The 20,491-nt window shown below is 38.4% G+C and overlaps 3 protein-coding genes across 5 annotated transcripts in view; all 3 read right to left on the bottom strand.

Annotated features, from left to right (window-relative positions):
* gls2b (glutaminase 2b (liver, mitochondrial)) overlaps nt 1–11,321 on the bottom strand; it is a 15,870-nt gene extending 4,549 nt beyond the window's left edge. Inside the window, exons 1-16 of one of the 2 annotated variants that reach the window (XM_032513330.1) lie at nt 11,056–11,321; nt 9,779–9,878; nt 9,556–9,677; nt 7,430–7,559; nt 6,982–7,061; nt 5,905–6,068; nt 4,926–4,984; nt 3,491–3,523; nt 3,319–3,377; nt 3,098–3,164; nt 2,433–2,483; nt 2,125–2,301; nt 1,866–1,997; nt 1,387–1,479; nt 1,240–1,301; nt 776–852 (exon numbers count right to left, since the gene is read on the bottom strand). In XM_032513330.1, coding sequence (XP_032369221.1) covers nt 776–852; nt 1,240–1,301; nt 1,387–1,479; nt 1,866–1,997; nt 2,125–2,301; nt 2,433–2,483; nt 3,098–3,164; nt 3,319–3,377; nt 3,491–3,523; nt 4,926–4,984; nt 5,905–6,068; nt 6,982–7,061; nt 7,430–7,559; nt 9,556–9,677; nt 9,779–9,878; nt 11,056–11,207 — 1,558 coding nt within the window. In that variant the 5' untranslated portion in view covers nt 11,208–11,321. Of the gene's footprint in view, nt 1–775; nt 853–1,239; nt 1,302–1,386; nt 1,480–1,865; nt 1,998–2,124; nt 2,302–2,432; nt 2,484–3,097; nt 3,165–3,318; nt 3,378–3,490; nt 3,524–4,925; nt 4,985–5,904; nt 6,069–6,981; nt 7,062–7,429; nt 7,560–9,555; nt 9,678–9,778; nt 9,879–11,055 lie in introns of those variants that run through there. The other variant, XM_032513331.1, reaches the window with a different exon arrangement.
* Nucleotides 11,322–13,592: 2,271 nt separating this feature from the next.
* Nucleotides 13,593–17,447, bottom strand: rdh5 (retinol dehydrogenase 5 (11-cis/9-cis)). 2 transcript variants are annotated; one of them, XM_032513346.1, is made up of 6 exons: nt 17,254–17,447; nt 16,377–16,444; nt 15,899–16,221; nt 15,524–15,782; nt 14,832–14,995; nt 13,593–14,323 (listed from the first exon to the last, which is right to left on the bottom strand). In XM_032513346.1, the coding sequence occupies exons 2-6, from the start codon at nt 16,406–16,408 to the stop codon at nt 14,103–14,105; spliced, it is 999 nt and encodes a 332-aa protein (XP_032369237.1). In that variant the 5' UTR covers nt 16,409–16,444; nt 17,254–17,447; the 3' UTR covers nt 13,593–14,102. The 2 variants fall into 2 exon arrangements, with proteins under 2 accessions (XP_032369237.1, XP_032369236.1); XM_032513345.1 differs by having other exon boundaries at nt 16,377–16,459; nt 17,254–17,384.
* A 1,130-nt stretch (nt 17,448–18,577) lies between these two features.
* bloc1s1 (biogenesis of lysosomal organelles complex-1, subunit 1) overlaps nt 18,578–20,491 on the bottom strand; it is a 3,662-nt gene continuing 1,748 nt past the window's right edge. Inside the window, exons 3-4 of the mRNA XM_032513352.1 lie at nt 20,101–20,233; nt 18,578–19,036 (exon numbers count right to left, since the gene is read on the bottom strand). Coding sequence (XP_032369243.1) covers nt 18,926–19,036; nt 20,101–20,233 — 244 coding nt within the window. The 3' untranslated portion in view covers nt 18,578–18,925. The remainder of the gene's footprint in view (nt 19,037–20,100; nt 20,234–20,491) is intronic.

Below are 20,491 nucleotides of genomic sequence, written 5' to 3'. Positions count from 1 at the left end.
CCCCCCCCCCCTCTTTTATATGTCACAGGTGCCAAAAAAGCCAAAAATCTGTGCATCACCACTGATAGCTCCTCTGGCAAGCCTCAACTCTCCACAAGATGCATTTTAGGAATTGAGACATTCTTTATGCTGACATGCTGAGATTGATTTTTGGGGACAGAGGCAGGAGGACAAGGAGGCACAAAATAGAGAAATGAGAAGAGCCCATAGTACACACTAAGGAAAAGGCCCTGAACACCCACACAGGTGTTTTTACTCCAGAAAATTACATCTCTGCTCAGGTTGAAGTTGGGTGGAGCTTTGCTGAAACTATAATTTATGAATTGATGAACCAATGAGAATGATAAAGATGTAACTTATCCCACCTTAACAAGTGAAACAAAGTTAAAAGGAGGGTCAGAAAGATGCACACAGCCCATATGCGTTCCATAGCGTGGAACTTGGAAGCCGCAGCTGGGAACGTCTTACTTCCTGACTTGCCCATGTTCCATTTAACAAGTCGGATTTTCACTGTGGGGTTAGCTCTAGTCATGTTAGCTATTGTTAGCAATACCAGTTAATAACAATGCAAACAGCTTAGCAGGTCCACAGATAAAGGTTGGGTAGGACTGTGTGTACAACTGATTTAGTGAGAAACAAAAAAGACAGAAGTGCAAATAAATGTTTATTTGGTCAAAGCGATGTGCTGCCTGATGGCTTCACAGTTTGCCTGTGGAACGGATTTAGTGTTGCTCAGTCACTAAACAAATAGATGAACAGATCATTTGGAGCTCACCCTCTGCTGCAGCGATATGAAGAGCTGTTCGAGAATCATAGTCTTTCAGGTCCATGTCCATGGATGAGAGAGCAAACCTGAAGGAATAAATAAAAGTACAATTCACCACAACTAGTTTTTGACAAATAAAATTGTAAGACAATGACTTTTTTCCACATAGTAATATAAAAATAAAACTACAAATATATATTTTAGCATTGTGCTTGAATTTGATCTAATCAACATGCACGTACCAGTATGATTATTAGACAAACCAGATATAAATAAATACAGAATTGACCATTTACACCTGGAAAATCTATGCCAAGCAGCATTGTAGCAATTTACTACACTTCACTTAGACACATTCATTTCATTTGCACCCATCTGTATGTTATTTAGTACCCACGCCTGGTGTTAACACTATCAAGGCCATGTGTTAAACAGGACAAACAATAAATCAGGTTTGCTGGTGATGTACGTACCTTCTCAGGGCAGACACATCTCCACTGTAGGCGGCGAACATCAAATTAAAAACACACTTGTTCTGCAAATACAGGGAAATAACATGAACATAGAGGCTGAAAACACATTAAACACACCAGCAAGAACAATCTAACAAAGCAACAAACCCTGTTATCTCCGACCAGTCTGCGAGGGTCCTGCTTCTGGACAAAGTGCCGCAAGTTGTCATAGTTGTGGAAATTGAAGAGTGAAACAAGCTCCTGAGGGTGATGACATGCGGTCTAATTGTTAAGAAGAGGAAAACACTGGAGGACTTATATATTATTTATGCAGATAGGATGCTAGTTGTGCTTTAAGACAAATCAATATGTATAGCAAATATTTTGCAATCACGTACAATGCAAAAAACAATAAAATAATAGGACAATACGAACAAAGGTTTGACAAAAATAATTTAAATCCATGAAGTCACCGATGAAAGATCTGGAGCTGCTACATCACAGGAGATTTTATGCCATTTCCTTAGCTTCCCATTGGATTCGTGATTACGATCTGGCACCTAGTCGCCATGTTTTTAAACTTAAAATTCTCCTTTAACACGGACAGTCTAAATGCATAATGAAAAACTGTAACATCTTGGTCTAACCTGACAGAAGTGGATTCCCCGGACGCTGTTTCCAACTCTGTCCAGAGGAGGAGACCAACACATAACTCCCATGACGTTGGGGATCACCAGCAGAATGGCACCGGACACCCCGGATTTGGCTGGCAAGCCCACCTGGAAGATGAGAGATGTGGAATTAGTTTCAGCTCATTAAATGAACAAACATTTCCTTCACCATCTTTAATTTCCGTTGTGCCAGACGGGAGGTGTAATGGTACAATCACTTTCTACCGCTGCTCACGTGAAAAGCCATCTGGCCAGAGAAGTCGTACATGCCACATGAGTGCATGAGACTCAAAGTGTTTCGCACCGCCTCGGCACTCAGGACAAGCTCGCCTGTGATTGGACAGATCCCTCCGTTGGCCAGAGTGGCAGCTATGATACTTCCTGATTCGCAGGTCACCTCGATGGAGCAAAGCTATGACCAAAAGAGGATCAGTTCATGGTGAAAACTACTGAGTCTATTTTAATTCACAGTTAAATCAATATCAGGCTACACAAGAGTATCGATATGACAATACTTGCTCCATTCATGACAGAACATTTTACCTGGAAGTAGAAGTCTAGCGCATCGATCATATCAGCTCCCAGAGGAAAACACTGGTGAAGGAAATATGATCATTGTGACTATTTGATTGACTGTAGTATACTGGCCATGCACTGTTTGGATAAACTATGATTTCTCAACCAGAATTCAAGAATATCTTAGTCCGGTCCTTAAGCTCTCTTCTAGTCTGGTCCCTCAAATAGTGTCAAAGGGTAATGAATATACCTCTAACTTGATAAAGTGGCAATGCACAGAAGGGTGTGGGAGATGTACAGAGAATTCCAGTTGGCCTCAAAGATTGTATAGCAAATTGATGACGATAGCAAAAATGGATAGAGGGTCAAAAAAAAAAAAAAAGAGACTATTGTAGGAATATGAGGATGAAACCATCCTGGAATTCCTAAACACATCTTGAAAAAATGAAATTAAGAAACAGTGTTCTTACCTATTTTTTTCAGATAAAATAGCTACACTTTAAAATTGATTTTTAATTTAATTCAAATATAGTAATAATATGTTTATTTGAAGAAGCCTGTCATAAAAAAACATGATAAGCAGATTTAAAACACTCTAAGTTGTGGATAGACATTTAGCTTCATCTTGAAGTGATGCAACAGCAAATAAAAAGCATTTCTAACCCCACATATTTCAGCATTCTGTAACTGACCTTCTTCTCTTTCATGTAGTATCCAATGGCAAAATTTCTGTCGCCTGTTTCTTTTTCTGACTGGAACCTGAGACAGAAAGACAGAAAAGGTCAATTCTGAAACATCAATAATGCAATAGAGCAGTGGACAGGCAATTTGCCCAACACTCTCTTCAAATAAAGTGTACTAAAGCATGATTATTAACATCAAATACCTCAAATTTAATCAATGATACACTCACATGGCATTGCTAAATCCCACATACTCTTGGCCTGCCATCTTTTTCACATACTCCATAACCTAGGTGAACCAAGACAACACTTTATGTGTACTGCAGCATCTCCGACTACTGACAAAAATCAACCCTTAGTATCATGTTCATGGTGTTAAAAGAGAAGAGGCACTCTACTTACATAGTCAAACTTCTCTGCCTTATTTGAACGAGGCTGAAAAACAAACAAGAGTCACTGATTGCATAATTTAGCACCCTATTATCTGCTGTTAAAGTACAAGAGGAAAAACCACAGAGCTCAAGTAGAGGTCAGGGAATATGTCACAAAACAGTACAACAGACAACTTGAAGCAAGAAGTTTTCTGCTACATTACCGCTGCGTAATGTCTCATTACGCCAATATTATTTTAAGGCACACTATTTTGGTGCAAGTTTGCCAGATCAGGTAGCAGATCTGTAGTTCGCATGAGATATAATTATAATGGGAATGGTAATGGCAAGGGACAATTCTGCTTCCGACCTGTAAGGGAACCTAAGCGGAAAACTTCTTTAGTGTGGCTTTAACTATAACATAATACTGTTTTTCTGATTTAAATCTGCAAGACACATTTTAAAATATATTTAAGAAAAGCAGCCATATTCAGTCAATAAGTTAACATTTCTCAATCGTATTTCATACATTAGGATGTGTTGAAGATATATTGATAACTGGTTACTTCAATTCAATTTTATTTATGGTATCAATTCATAACAAGAGTTATCTCGAGACACTTTCCAGAGAGAGAAGGTCCAGACCACACTAAAATTTACAAGGACCCAACAGGGTTTTAGGAGGAAACCTCGGGCGGACCCAGGCTCTTGGTAGGCGGTGTCTGATTGCCGGTTGGGGTTGAAATGAAAAGCGGCAATAACAGTCACAGTAAAAGATAATTGGACAGTGACTAAAAATAGTAGTTTGTAGTAGTTCATGGCAAAGGTTTTCGGCTGTCGGTTTGTCTACAGAATTACAGAAAAAGGATTGCAGAAAACCTACTGGCCCAATTAATGAAACTTAGTGGAAGGGTGTAGCATGGGCCAAGGAAGAACCCATACAATTTTGGAGCGGACCCGCATCACAAAAAGACGAATACTTTGTTATTTCCGTTTACATTGCGAGACAGGGCATCCACACAGGGAAAATTCACTTTGCATTAACATTATCAGATCTAATATCTATAAGGTCTGTACTCTTTGAGTGCCCTTCTAGTTTAAAATAAGTCACTGATTTACTATAAAACAAAAACAGGATGAATATTTTTCTAGAATTAGGTTCAATATTTGGCAGTGTTTTGGTAAAAAAAAAAAAAAAACTTAAAAAATGAATGTAGGCCAAAAACATTTTAGTATGTTAAAATGATGTCCTTTCAGAATCAATGATTTTTGCTTGTCATGCGTGGTGCAGTAAACTTTAATGCTTTTCCACAAACATTTTGTAAATTAAAAAAATGGAAACACAGCCAAAATCCAACCTGTGTCAACAACATATCTGTGTCACTGACGTTTTACGAAACAGAAAGTGTTTCACTGTATGTGCTGACTCAACTATCACAGCAGGCCTTACATGTCCATATGTATACCTTGATAAGAGAGCTGATCACTATGGCTCCAGCATTCACCATGGGGTTATGGGGCTTATCTGGGAGAAAGGAAAATGAGAGAAGACACATGATGTTAATGAGGTGTTATCTCCTAAAAAAAAAAAAAAATTGTGTCGTCATGAAGTTTAATATTTAGTCAAAGAGGTGCTCCACATGCTGTAATTCAGCTATTGTCTGGCTTGGGAAAGACAGAAACACAAAAATGTAGTAAAATAAAAGTATAATAATAGTAACCACTTCTGATAAGAGCTTGAAAGGTTCTGCAACCAACATTGGGTGCCTTGCTCAAGGGCGCCTTGGCAAAACAGTCACGCAATCTGTCATTGTGTTACTTATGAATGAAATTATAGTGAAAATAAATGATTCCCCTTTTTGTTGGGGACACCCTGGAACCCCTTCAAAGACCCCTGGTGGTCCGCAGACCCCACTTTGAGAACCATTGCTTTAGAGTAGGCAAAAGTGTCCACTATAACCCTACAGGCACTGTAAATAATATAATGAACAGTGAATACTGTCAACATCATGATTACCAATGTAATATTCATCACCGTTAAAAGAATCTGGACATTGGCATCATCACGTAATATCATCACCACTAATATAATATTCTATATCTCGTATTAAAAAAGAATAAGTGTTCCTGTATCAGGGCTTCTTGTACCCTCTGTCGATCTTTTTTTATGATTATTAAATTGTTTGTTTAGTCTATAAATAAAAATAAAATTAGGAACAACAAAATAAGATGAGATGCTATACAAAATATACAGTATATATATATATATATGGTGTGACTATGGATAAGTGGTGAAAATGTGATGAGGAAGATAATCCAGCCAGTGAGTAATAGCACTGATGCAGTCAGTAAATCATATAGATATCTTACATAGATTTCGAGCATCCCAGACTGTTCGATGTAAGCTTTCACAATACAACAGGACAGTGATAAGGCCTCACACACCTTCATCATCGAGCGAGAGCATGTTGAACTTGAATCCACTGGGCTCCATGCCAACGTAACGGTGAACCCTCTCTGATCCCTCCTCATGGACGGCGATGGCGTACTGCAGGGGCTTCACACAGGACTGTAGGCAGAACGGCTGCTTGGTGTCGCCTACTGAGTGCCTGGTGAAAAAAAGACAGAATGTTTTCAGTCTCACTGAACATACAATAAAACAGATTCACTTTGATAATCACACCTGGAAAATGCACTAGGCTTCTGTGGCAGTATTGCTCAGTCATATGAGTTGGCTATTCAGCAGCAACACTGATTAACTCTATGACAGAGGAAAAAACAAATCCATTCCTTCAATAAGTTACCAATGTTCTGAGATCAAAAGTTCATTCTTAAAAAAGGGACGGTATCGACAAGGAAGCTAAGCAATGTACAGCTGTGGATGGGGCCACCAGATTCCTTTGACAAATACAGTAATTTTACCCTGAAGAACACAAGAGTTGGGGGTCTACTGCTGACTCGATCGGTCTGTTTGTGTTATTGTGTGACTTGAGTGTTTCGAAGGGTTAGACTGGATTCACCAAGGTCACACAATAACAAACAAATTATCTGATGGAGGCAGCGGTAGACAGCAACTCCCTAGTTGAGTGCACAGAAGTGTACACTTAACTGCTGCCCCTGTCCACAGCAGTACATTGCTTAGCTTCCGTGTCGGTATGCCTGTCTGCTTCTCCAAACTGCTGACAGGCCGGTAATACACTGACTATGGATAAGTGCCTCATAGAACTCCACTTCAAAATATTAAAAAATATCCCTTTAATCTGGGAAATAACAATAATATTTAACAATCTCACCACAAGGTCTATTCAGTGGGTGTTCTGGAGCTTTCGATTATACCATAGTCTTCCTTTAGCATCAATCAAGACAAAATAATCTTAATTTTTAAAGCAAAGAGGATGAGAAGTCTTTAAAGTGCTCAGAAAATCGTTTATTGAAATATCTAGAATTCAATGATGAGTTACCACATAGACCTTGGTGGTGGTGGTGTTTGTTTTTTGTCAAGTATAAATCTGTAACTCTTACCTCTGGCCATCCACTGTACACAAAGACACACCCCACAGTTCTGGACTAAACTTGGCCAGCTGGGGGATGTAGTCTGCAACCTAAAGCCAGAATACACAAGAGAAACACAGTAACCGACCAGTCAGTTAAACGTGATGGAGTCAAAACTAAAAGCACTTCAGCAAAGGAAGATTAGTAAAAAGTAATTTTGTATGAGCAGAAAGACAGAGTAAGAGTGCATGTTGTGACTCATAATTTCTTCAGTATACAAATTAACAGTAACAGTAAGAAGTTTAATATAATTTCAAAGAAAGGTATGCCATATTTTAACTGTAGCGTGTTCTTGACTCTACCATATACAGCACTTAAAAAAAAAAGTTACAGTATGCCATGTGTTTCTACACTCATAAGAACCTAGTAATGATACAATTATTTTCCATTTCTATGCAAACAAACAATGAATGCATACCTTCCCATCCCTTTGGCTTTGCACTGTGTTGTAGATTTCATTTATTTTTTGTGCAAACACGTCAAACTCAGGGATGATAAATTTCTTTCTGAAAGCCTGGATCAGCAGGACGATGTTTCCACCGACACACCTGAAAGAAAAACAGAATGCAGAGGCACTCAAGAGCACTTATGCAAAAGTAAATACTTTCTTTTGATATTACTGTAACATATGGTGCAACAATGGTGTGTGTGTGTGTGTGTGTGTGTGTGTGTGTGTGTGTGTGTGTGTGTGTGTATGTGTGTGTGTGTTTGTGTGCGTGCATTCCCTGGTGTGAGAGCAGCAGCTGCCAACTACCAGTCTTGGTGCTGGGCCTTTGCTTTGATCAACATGAGAGTAAATCAAGTTGACATGTCCTTACACACACTAACTACATAACACTTTCACACCTTTGGCTAATCAAGTTAAAGGAATATTTCACCACTACAATGTGTGACTATGCACACCCGTTAGCCTTTACTGAAGTGTTGACATAAATGTTTACTGACTTGTTTTGGGTAGCTATATACTAATCAGCAGAGACAACAGTGACAAGAAGATTCACAAAAGTACTAAATTAAATTATTCCAAATGTGTTCATGGTACTGTGTCATCCTCCTGTAGTTCTGACTTCCTCCACAATCTTAAGATTATTCTTAAACTTGTCATAAATCACTTATAATAAGTAATGTCAAGCATGTGTTGAAGACAAGGGAGAAAAAAAGAGAGACAATCATGCAGCAGGTCACATACAACAAATGCTTCATTAGAAAGGATTGCTGTAGGAAGGTCAGTCTAAAAATAGTTTGGTGTCATCATGCCTGCACAGGGTAGTGGATGGAAAACAGAACACCATAAGACAGCCAGCTATGAGATTGAAGTCCATTTGTCCATACAGGGGCATTGTACTGTCGAAGAGCAACACTCCCAGGAACAGGCAACAAAGTGAGAAACTTCAGAGAAAAATCAATTGTTATATTTCCCGTCCATTATGTTGAACTTTTTGGCCTGTTCCTTGTTAAAAGTTGCCCAAATGTTATCATGTGCTTCCCATGATATGTGTTTTCCAAGAGTTGTGTATCTGCTGTATCACAATCTATCAGTTTATGTATGAATGGAAAATGCATTCATAATTTGTACGCTTTTGAAAAAGTACACAGAAAATAAAACTACATCACATGAGTATCTGTACCATAGCACTGTGGTTAGGATTTTAGTGCTGACTGAAAAAAACCTTCCAAGTCTTGTACTGAAAATATAATATATAATGTGTTTGCCTTAAGTCTGTAGATGAATGAAACCCTGTGCCGAATAAAAAAGGACAGCTTTTGAGATGATTCCAGTCTCTGTTGTGAGCTGTGTCCTCCCTCTGAATTGAGGAGAGCACTTGAAACAACAAGGTCTGTGGTGGGTTATGATTTTTAACGTGTCAGTTTAATTGGAAAAAATGTTGGTGCTTTGAACACCACAAACTAAACACAACAGAGCTTGATTGCATTGGAGTGGGTAAAGCCAGTAAAACTTCAGCATGATATTGTGTTTCGGGGTGAAATATTATTTTACATTTGCATTTAAATAGTTGCAGTTTGGGTGTGCCAACCATTTGATTGTTCGATTCAGTCCTAGTCTATATCGACAACGTTTTATTCCCGGGATTGTTGAGGTGGCGCTGGAAATTCTGCCAGATGTCCGTTACCTTCCGCTTTCTTTGTGTTGGCATTTTAAACTCCGGTCCATTTCTGAGGACTATGGTTACCTGGTCCTCAGATCTCTGCAGGGTAAATCTAGACAGCTAGCTGGACTATCTGTCCAATCTGAGTTTTCTGTTGCGCGACTAAAACAACTTTTGAACGTGCACGTTTCACCAAAACAAGTTCCTTCCCGAGACTATTTTGCAGAGGCACCGTTGCTCTGTCCGACGCTTAGCGCCGCCCAAGACGATTGTAACTGGTTTAAAGACATGCCAATAAATCAGAGTATATTTTTCTCCCATCCAGGAATGCTGCGTGAACTAGCCAGACCCTCCTCCACAGCTCTGTAGAGGAGGGTCTGGCTACACAAGACTAATTCAGTCTTAACCACTTGCCCATCTCCTCCACTTGTCACACCTGTGGAAAAGGTCTCTGTCCATCATCACCTCAGGAACAGACTCCTTCACAGCCAGTCGGAGCTTCTCCATGCAGTCCTTTAGACGAGGGTCTGATGCCTGAAGGCCGGTTTTCTTCAGGGCCTGCAAACAAAAGGGGAACGGATTAAAACAAAATAACAATAAAAATAGATAGATAGATAGATAGATAGATAGATAGATAGGATGTTTCTTTAGCTTCTTACTGAGGTGAAGAATGAAATGGGGACTTCCTCTTTTCCCTCTGTGATGGTGTAGAAAAGCATGTCTTCCACTCCCGTGCTGGGGAACTTTGAAAAGACATTCCTGATAAAGTGAAGATTAAAGTATCAAAAAAGACAAAAGTGACCATTCTTGCGTGCTAGTGACATACCCACGGCTACAGAAGACATACTTGACATAATGAGTTCTTCTAAAACTGCTAATTCAGTTTGTTAAACTGACCATTAGTCAGCTGGGTCATTCAATCGTGCAAAATGATCTGCAAGTAAACTGCTAATGCCGCTATTCTGTCACCACGAGAAACAAGATAACCTTATGATGCATTTCCAGTCAAAATGACAGGAAAACATTGTACTCATTTTGTACATGTGTAATGATTTTCAGAGCTGTTCCTCTTGGTATATTATATAAAATAATTCTGCAGGTTCGTTTTAAATTTCTTATGGGTTTTTGGACAGGTTTGTGCACAGGTTATTTGCTCTCTTTGAAACTCTGTTGGAAGCCTCCAGTTGCTTTAAAAACTCACATCAAAGTTTAGCTCTGACACATGATAACGAACACTAGAACTGATATGACCACCTTTGAGGCAGTAACTGTTTTTATACAGTAACGGTATCAATATTTCTATATTTTTTTAAATGCGTCTTAATATATGTGATCCAAATACAAGGCCCAGTGATAGTGTGCTGCCTGTAAAATAATTCACAGGACTCTCAGGTGTTGACACTGAGCTGTTAGGGACAGTTACCCTGCTCCATCCAGCCATGCCATTCATACTATAACACCCTGCATCGCCCTGCTATGACAACTACTGCTACCATTTTTCAGTCACTGTTCCATTATCTTTATTGTGACAATAGGTCTTAAATAGGTTTCAAGACACTTGTATTATTTTTTTATTAAGTTTTATTGTTATTGCACCAAGTAGTAGGCACACTGTTAAAATTTCTTGCGGAACTTTCTAGTTCTGACTGTTATTGCCACTGTTCATCACATCCCCAACCGGCACCGTCAGACACCACCTACCAAGAGCCTGGGTCTGGGTCTGGGTCTGTCCGAGGTTTCTTCCAAAAAGGGAGTTTTTCCTCGCCACTGTCACACTAGGCTTTTATTTGGGGGAATTACTAGAATTGTTGGGACTTTAAACACCATAAATGATAGAATGTGGTCTAGACCTGCTCTTTCTGTAAAGTGTCTCGGGATAACTCTTGTTGTGAATTGATACTGCAAATACAATTGAATCGAATAGAACTGAACTTACATTTTCAGATGCAAACGATCCAAGTCTGGAGGCGGTGGTTGCTGGGACGTCGTTGATTTTATGCTCAGACAACATGCTGGCTGGAAGAAGACAACTTTGTTCAGCGTATCCGTGTGTTTGACGACCAGACGCAGCGCTCTCAGACAGTGCATGGCTGCCCACAAACCTGCTCTGGCAGCGAACAGTAGGCCTACATATGCCGGATGAGGTTGGTGTTTTTAAGAGTTGTTTTTCAGCGGCCCCTGCGAGGTCACTGAAATGAATATGACTGGCTCAAGTTTTGCTGCCTTCAGTGTCGTCGGGAATTTGGTCTTTTCGGCTGATTCACTTTTTCTTTTCTTCGCCAAACACACATACATACATGCTTGTGAATTGTACCAAGGAATAAAGTCTTATATTTAGTCCTAATATTACATTATAATTTATAATTATTTGTTGAGTCAATGTTTTATTATTATTCTGAATGTGGAAAGTAACTAGAAACTAAAAGTATTAAATAAATGATGTGGATTAAAAAGTAGGCTTTCAGTGTTTCTCTTTGGAATGTATTGGGGGAGAAGTTGCCTATGAAGTAGCAGCACATTGACATATTTAAGTAAAGTACAAGGAAAGTATATATACACTATACACACACACACACACATATATATGTACATATATATGGTATATGTATATATTTATATATATATATATGACTTTTGTACTTAGAAAAATCTCTTAAAATATAAACAATTTAGAAATTCGAATCAGAATAAGAAAAGGATTTATTACCAAGTAAGTTACACTTACAAAACATTTCTCTAGTTTTTTAATTATTATTTTTTTAGCACATTTAAGCACTTCAGTATACATAAAGTGGCTCTGCAACACATGACAAAAAAAATAACACTTCAGCTAATAGACACAGTAGTCATTAATGACCAAACACGCGCCATAAAGTTATAAGAAAAATATAGAGGGGCACTTGAAAGCAGCAGAGAATCTGTATGACAGGCACACCACCTCATGTGGCAGCTGTCCCTTGACTGAAAGTTACAGTAGCCAATCAGGGGCTAGAAAGGTATTTTGGAGAGCAAGCTGTCTACCATGAGGACTTTATGGGTGTCAATCAGGGTACATTTCAAATGTTGGTATCACAGCATTCAGTATTATGAATAAAAAAAGACCAATGATATCAGAGCAGACCACAGTAGCTATGATGAAAAGCATTTGACCTGTTGTGTAACACCACTTGGTCAGTCAAGAAGCTCCTCAGTTTTTTAAAATGATCAACACCTGCAGAACCTGTACAGCACATTCTGTCAATGGTAACTGATGACTAACTGAACTGAGCTTAAATTAACTGTGTGCAGCAGTAATTATTAAATGTGAGTGGACTTAAAAGTATGTGGAACAGATTATTTTCAACATCTTATGCATATAAAAAGCCAAAGCTATTAAAACTACAAAAATAATGTTTTAACCAGAACAATCTAGAAATTACTTAGGTGATTTAATTGCTTATACAATATGAGTTTTTGATGAAGACCGTGTCATATTTATACACAGCACACACTTTTTCACTAGGGTTTTCATAGACAAACCCTCTAAATCTAGTATACTATTTAGAGAATAACGCATAATAGTGACCATAAAATCCTTTCTTGTGTGTAGTGTTTTTACACAACCTTATGTGAAATATCAGAACCACCTGATAAAAAGTGAATGTTGCAGAACACAAACTGAATTATAAGCAGGGGGACCGAATCCGAATGCTGGTGAAGCTTTGCTTGTTCTAGTGTTTCTGACTTTCAGCGTGAGTCTCTGCACGAAAATAACAACTAAATGTCTAACATCATTAATGTCATGCGGCATTCCACTACTATACCACAAAGTTGCTGTTGATTTACAATGCTCCTGATTTTTAACCAATTTCAGATTTTGAATTTATCAAAAGGTTTCTGTGGAAGAACTTCTTCAGAAGAGATTACAGGGTCGATGGTGTGATGAATCAGGGTTTTTTGCTTCATGAGTCATGGAGAAAAAAGCAGGATGTATGTTATGTCCTAACTTTCAGAGTGTCTTGCCTTAAAAGCCAGCAAGTACAACAAAGAAACAATTACTGATCCAATTTAAAGCTGATTCAATCTGGCATTAAGGACATTGAGCCCTTCCTGAGACCGTAGGTCATGTTAATGTACCTTTCTACAAGACAAAAGCCTTTTGATGTTAAACCCTTAGCCATCCCTTAGGACAATGGCCCTCTGATGTTACCTCTCAGTAAACAGACAGCAGATCCTCATCTGAAAAACTCACACACAGAATCACGGCCTGCACCAGATTCAATACATTAAGTACTAAAATGTAAAACCTACAATGTTCATTTCCCACTTTTCTTAAGCCCCAGGGTCATAGAGTGTTTCTCTATTGTATTGAGTCTATCTCTCCACCGTTACATATTCCATATGTCAGAGAACCAAGGTTACAACGAAACCAAGCGGTCTCGCCCCATAATGGAACAACACTTCAACTAAAACTCAAAACTCACCAAAATCATCAACATGTAAAGGTTTTCATACATGCATCGTTTTTCACATAAAACAAAACAATTAAGAAACCATCAGTTGTGTGTAGACATTTTTCCATGGTAAAGCTTTTAGCTATTTATTTCATTTGTGTCTGTGATATGCTGCATTGCATTCTGAGAGTTTCTTCATAGGGAAACCCTGTTTATTTAGCCTCTGAGTTAACATCATCCATATCAAGCAACATAAATAACAGTGTTAAAAGGCACAGGGCAATGTTAACAAACAAAACAAAAATTAAACAGTACATTATACAATACAGTTTCATAATGTTCTTTCATATTGCCTAAATACTTTCACATGGCAGATTATGCATGTATGAGTATGATAACAGCAACATCAGATCACTGCATGGCCAATGTAGATATGGAATATGGGTGTTTTGAAAGGCAAAAGATTATTTATTTAAGTCAACCTCTGTGCTGCATCAAAATGAAACAAAAATAATGGCTGAGGACTTTAAAAGACATTTTTTTTTATGGGTTACACGCTCATTGAAGGACGAGGCAGCACCAGCTTCAGCCCGATGTCAACGACACAGGCAGGCATGTACGAGAGGGGGATCCAGAGAAGCTTGGCGTCCCAGCCGGGGCTGTATCTGGTGCGTGGGTGGGCAGCAGTCAGAGCGTGCTCCATGCAGCTGGTCACTTTGGTGAGGTCGGTGTCGCAGACAGCGTTCATGATCAATCGCTGCACCTTGATGTCTTAAAACGAGAAGCGATGAAATTATATTTCATGTATAAAATGTAATATTTGAAGTTAAAATTAAGTGATTTTTTTTATCACTTCACCTCCAAATGTATGTATTGTATATTAAGTGGGATTCATATTTTAAATTCCTAGATTTCCTTAATGTTAAAAAGTTGTCAAAACATATGTGACAGTATCTTTTAATTTTTTTTTTATAGAAATACAGAACAATGTGAACACTTTCCATATTTTGGCATTCATAGCTAATTAGGGGACACATTTAGAAAGATTAGCATAGCCTACACTCACATTACATTGTGACTCAGCTCATACTATACTTTAAAAGCATCATAACTTTCAGTTTAGGACTGATATTTTAAAAGGTGTCTTTTGATTGTGACTCTGAAACCCAAAACAGATACAGACTTTTGTTTTTTGTGTAACATTTTAAATAAACCAGTGAAGCAATGCTTACTCATAGTTTGCACTATGAGTCCAAACAAAGATAAGCAGTCTACTTACATTTATCAAGGTACTTGTCTCCATAGCTGGCTTTTACTTCAGGGCTGAGCTGGTTCCACAGGCGATGCAGCTCCTTCTCGAGGGGTTCCAGGCTTGTCACTGCGGTCTTGAAAAAGCCTGGCTCAATGATGCACACATTGATTCCAAAGTAGTTGATATCTCTCCTGAAAACAGAAATGTCACATAGAATAGTATTATACATGAGAGTTCATAGTATTACATAAACAGCAGAGCTTGAAAGAAGTTTGTGACACTGGGTGCAACCTTTAGCATGAATCTTTTATATCATAAATGGGTTTAGTAAGAAACAAAAAAAAACAAAAGATGTAGTACATATAAATGCAGGAAGAATGTCTGGTCTACTGAGCCAATATTTGTCTGCTTGCCAGATGTCTTGGGCAGTTTGTTTTGTTGTTTTATACAAAACCTTCTCTTCAAACCAGCTCTCCGTCATGGGACAATGACGCTGGGAAGATTATGACTTGAATTGAATTTGTTCTTATATTTAGAATAAGTCTTTCTTAATAAGGGAAAAATAGGATTATTGAGGATTTGGGGGAGTTTCTGCTTCTCTCAGCCAATAACATTAAAGGTTAACTGGCTCCACAAAATACTTTCTTGGTGCTTTTGAAAGCACACAGGTTGTTACAGTACACTCTTATCTAATGTTGCTGAGTTTGTGTGAGTCTTACCGGATGCAGTCAGAGAAAGACTCCACTGCAAACTTGGAGATGCAGTATCCACCACCGTTTGCAGCTACCCTGCCCAGCACTGATGCCACATTCACAATACGGCCGCGAGCCTTTTTGATGAGAGGCAGGAAGGTCATCGTCATGGCAATCACTCCATTCATGTTGACTCTCAGTATCCTATGGAAATCCTCCACTCTCATCCACTCGGAAGGACCCATGGGTAATGAGCATCCAGCATTGTTCACAATACCCCAAAGTCCTACAAAAAAAACAAAAAGACGAAAGGTGGAATAACATTTTAAGTCACAGATCTGCTTTGTGAAACTTGACTAACTCTGTCATCTTTTATTTAAATAATGCAGCATCATCTCTTACCCTTATCGCCAACCTCAGTCTTGGTCCACTCCATGGCTTTCCGGATGCTGTCCTCATTGGTCACATCCAGCAGGATAGTCTTTAAATAAGGCCCAGACACTCTTTTCAGGTCATCAGCTCCCTTTTCTGTTAGACAGCCAGCCAGCACATGGAAACCCCTACGGTCGAGATTCTTACATAGCAGGTTTCCAAAGCCCGAGTCGCAGCCGGTCACAAAAACATACTTGTTGGAGATGTCTTTAATCTGCAGGCTGTCTCGGTACAGCCACACAATAATCCACAACACGACAAAGGTAGCACTGATGGATGACCAAGCATTTTCCCTGAAAGAGAACGGAGAGTAGAAGTTTGGACAAGAGTAAGGAGGGGATTTGACTTTGATAAAATTATTCTAGATGTGTAAGCTTGGAGGCTATACGGTTACGCTACAGCTGCCAAATAACAGCCCAAAACGCAGTGTAGCACTGGTAATTCTTACCCTAAAAGGTCGTAGACAAACTGCATATCCATGCTGCTTCCAGGATGAGAAGTGGGGTTTTTGGTCACCTGGAGGATTTATTTTTGTTGAAAAAACAGGTTGAGCAAATGTTACATTGCAAAATACCAAATCCGATTTGTCAGGAACTGAAAGCAGAAATACACACTTGTTTCAAGAATCCCTCTCACCAAATTCCTACTCAATTTAATTCCATTTTAGGGTTTATTGAATCTTTTTGATAAGTACGGGATACAATGAGTTGGTTCACCGGGGGCCTTGTGCTTGTAACACAGAACTGCTTTGGGCACATGAGAAATCTTTGGATAATACTCATAAGAAGAAACAAAAGGCATTTGTGAGGGAGGGGACCCGAGGAGGGGTGCATTGATTCTAAGCATAAATGTAATAGCCGTGCCGGAGCTGCTTAAGCTACTCATTGCTGAAAACAGTTACTTTTCCGGCTTGTTAAAAAAAAAAAAATACTTCTATAGGTTGTGTTGTCATTGACATAAAAATTGCCTGCAGACTTAAACAACCTTCAGTGCCCAATGCTGTTAATGTTTGCATGAGAGCTATTAATTAAAACCTAATTTACCCTGAAAAAATTACAACTCAGGTTAAGCAAATTAAACTAGTTAATACATAACTCAAAATATACCATATAACTCAAATATTCATATAAGTCAATAAAATTTGATCAGGTAAAACTACTCAAACTTAAAACCTTAAGTACTGTTTGCTGTAAAAAATTGTGATCATTCATTTAATTTCAGAAGTTAATATGTATATAAGACCCATATAAGACCCAGAGCATGCAAGGAAGAAGAAGTACTTTGTGATTTGTTGGGAAGAAAGATAATTATACATATTATCTTACCTTTTTCCACTTTGTTACAAGTGATGGATCTCCACAAGTTCTGCGTCCCCTTGCCTTTCCCCTTCTTTTCCTTGTAGGTTATTCTTCTGTTTTAACTCAGAGAGGCTGGTCACAGAGAGGCTTTATCCCTTTTGGTTTATCCCTTAAGACAATTCCGCAATTGGTAATCCCCAAACTGTAACCACTTGGTTTGTGATGTGTGTATGTATGAGTGTGTGTGCGCGTGCGTGTTTGTGAAAAAGAAAAAAATACTTGAAATGTGAAATTGGACGTCAAAGTTGAGATCTTATTTTAGCATTTCAACCTTCTCACAGTATATTATTTCAGCTCAGGTACGTTTACATATTTAACATGAAATCTTGCCCTTTGTTAGAACTAACCTGGTGGTACCCAGGGTATACAGTGAGTACTTTATGTTTTAAGAGTGTTAAAACAAAGTTATAATAATCCCACGATTAAGCCTGGTGCACCAGAAAAAAACATGTTTAACCTCATTGGCTCATTCAGTTCACTGATCGATTACATCATCATGTTAAAGCTTTAACAATATATGCAGTATACTCTGCAACTGCACTCTGCAATGCATGTCTCGACACTAATCAGCTCATACTGCGAGATGTTGACAGTAGACAAGAAATGGCCATTGTACCATTGTATTATCAAAAAGTTAAATCCACAGAAACCTGATGCAATAAGGAAAGGTATTTATATAAATGTGACTACCATATTCCATAAAAAAACAATCACTTTAAACTTGCCCAAAGATTTCTGTAGGAAATATTGGCTTAAATAATGATTTATTTTTACACAGATTCTGAGCGTGAAGCAAAACTACCTTTGTTTTTAACAGAAAAATGGACATGTCAGGTGCAAACTGAAAGATCAATGGTGTTGCAAGTGGGTTCTTGACACTGGTTTTCTATAATAGTATACAGTGAACTGAAAGTGCAGTTTGTTACCAAACACACCTGGGATTACTTGAGTGTACTCAACAGCCACGTGCATCGTGACATAACTTTCCTTTACGTCAGACATTCCATTAATTGTCCAATCACTGTAGCCAGGCAAATATGTATCCAGTTATTGTATTTAGTGGTTTAATTGGTTTAAAAACTTTGTCCACTGACATACTTCTCACAAGAGGATCCTTTTTAAGTAGCCTGCTCAAAACTCCCCCTTTTCAAATCAGGATCCTCAAACTCCCTTTTCTTTGTCCTTTTTTATTTTTGTATAACAGCTGTTGTAAAGCCGTATGTACATGTATATATACACTTTAGTGGTAGATACAATCTATTAAGCCTCGTTTCATAAGAAAAAACACCAGTGCCTTGTATGACTTTATTAAAAACAATGTTGCATTACTAAATTAATGATGTTGGCTAACAAATACATTGAAGTCATAACTGTACATAACAATATAATACATTAACAAAGACATACATAATTTAGGTATCAGGTGCTGAAAAGACAGTTTTCAATTTTTAATTGAAGTCACTGCTAAATAGATGTTAGACCCATTTCAGATGTTCAGCATAGCTCTGGTCAGAGTAACCATCATCATAAGCCCACTTTGAAAAGCAAAGTCATTGCTGCTTGCATCTTTGCTCATAGGAGTATGTTGGATTACCATCCAGTGTGTTTGGCTTCAGCTGTAAATGTTCCACTGTGAAGTTTATGAGGAAGCAGACTGAGGTTGACCCTTGTGTACGTACTCAAGAGCTGTGGCGATGGTCCTCATATCCATCTCAATACTGCGTGCCCAGTTTTCCACATCCCCAATTTCCTGTTCAAAAAGCGAGCATAGAAACAGAATTAGCCTTACCATGTGTACATCTACCAGTCTTACCCATTATCAGGACCAAGGCAAGCTTAAATCATCTCCAGGCACCCTGTCTTCTCTGTGAGGGTGACATAAGATGGATTAAAAGGATTGGAAAGTCATTCATTAATTACTTTTACCACCAGTTAAATCTACCCAGATCTAGGACCTGTATCATGGCCCTTAAGTTTTGATGAGTCACTGTTTGAAAGAAGTAATAAGAAGGTGTTAAAGATGGGATAAGAACATGTTGGTAAATGAAGCAATATTACATGAGAGGGTGTGCTTTAATGTCATTACTGGTATAACAGTGATGTGGTCAGGACCGAGGTGTTGTCTACTTGTCAGCAGATCTGCCCAGACAGTAGATCCAATGACGTAGGTCCTTACTGCATCACTGTCGTGCCAGTAATGACATTAAAGCACACCCTCTTGTGTAATATTGCTTAATGTAGGAACACTTTTGATTAGGGCCGCACAATGTATCGTTCTTTTTATCGCCATCACAATATCAAATACTGTGATAAACACGTCACAAAAGGCTGCAAAATAACGCGAAAGACAGTATCAGTTGAAAACTGCACTTTTGTCTTTCATATTCAACCCAATGTTCAATAAAAAAGGATGTATATGATTTCCTTTAGTTTATTTTAAATTCAACAAGCAATTTGTTGCATTTTAGCAGAATATTGACAGCAGCAGAAATGCAGAACTGAGTACACTTTTAATATCTGGTTATCGCAAGTCATATTGTAATTGCAATATTTAACAACGTTATTGCATATTCTCCTCATACCGTGCAGCCCTACTTGTGATACACCCACACCACACAATTACTGCTAATCTGCTATTAGATATATGATCTTTGGGACCGTATATCATTTACAGAATCCAACTTTGCAAATTGCAACAAATAAGTAAGTGCATTTATTGATTTGATAGCTGTAGGACTATAAAACAAAGTAGATATTTCATAGAAAAACCTTGTAGTTTTTGTGTGTATTTCATGCCGACACAAGGTTTCTTACCTTTAGGGCCTGATTGAAACCCTCCACCATACTGATCCACTGAGCAGTTTGTTTGGAGAACTGGCTCGCCTGCACTTGGAGAGTCTTCACCTCGTGGTCGAGCTTACGCTGGTTAACATACGCCTGGGCAACTCTAGTAAAACAGAAACAACCATGAGAAGTGCTACAGTCTCATTAATACATGAAAATAGAGCATTATTTATTCATATATCCATGTTAGAATTGGTTTGTTTTTGATAGTGCATCATACATTTGCTCTACTTATCTTGGAAATATAAAACTGCAACATAACTGCATGGGTACTGTATTGTAATTTTCAAACTAGACTAAACCTTATCAAGTCACTAGGATTTTGGTCATAATCTTTTTTGTAAAGGAACAGCACAACAAC

This window comes from Etheostoma spectabile, chromosome 4, assembly GCF_008692095.1.
Source record: "Etheostoma spectabile isolate EspeVRDwgs_2016 chromosome 4, UIUC_Espe_1.0, whole genome shotgun sequence".
Classification (NCBI taxonomy): domain Eukaryota; kingdom Metazoa; phylum Chordata; class Actinopteri; order Perciformes; family Percidae; genus Etheostoma; species Etheostoma spectabile.
This window is presented reverse-complemented; position numbering and strand designations above follow the sequence as displayed.

Excerpts from the sequence above, each read along its gene's own strand:
- rdh5 (XM_032513346.1), bottom strand. The coding sequence starts at position 16,408 with ATGGATATGCAGTTTGTCTACGACCTTTTAGG. Across the intron at positions 14,996-15,523 it reads TCTTTCTCTGACTGCATCCG|GAGAGATATCAACTACTTTG; the intron begins GTAAGACTCACA and ends TTCTGTTTTCAG. Across the intron at positions 14,324-14,831 it reads AGACAAGTACCTTGATAAAT|ACATCAAGGTGCAGCGATTG; the intron begins GTAAGTAGACTG and ends TCTCGTTTTAAG.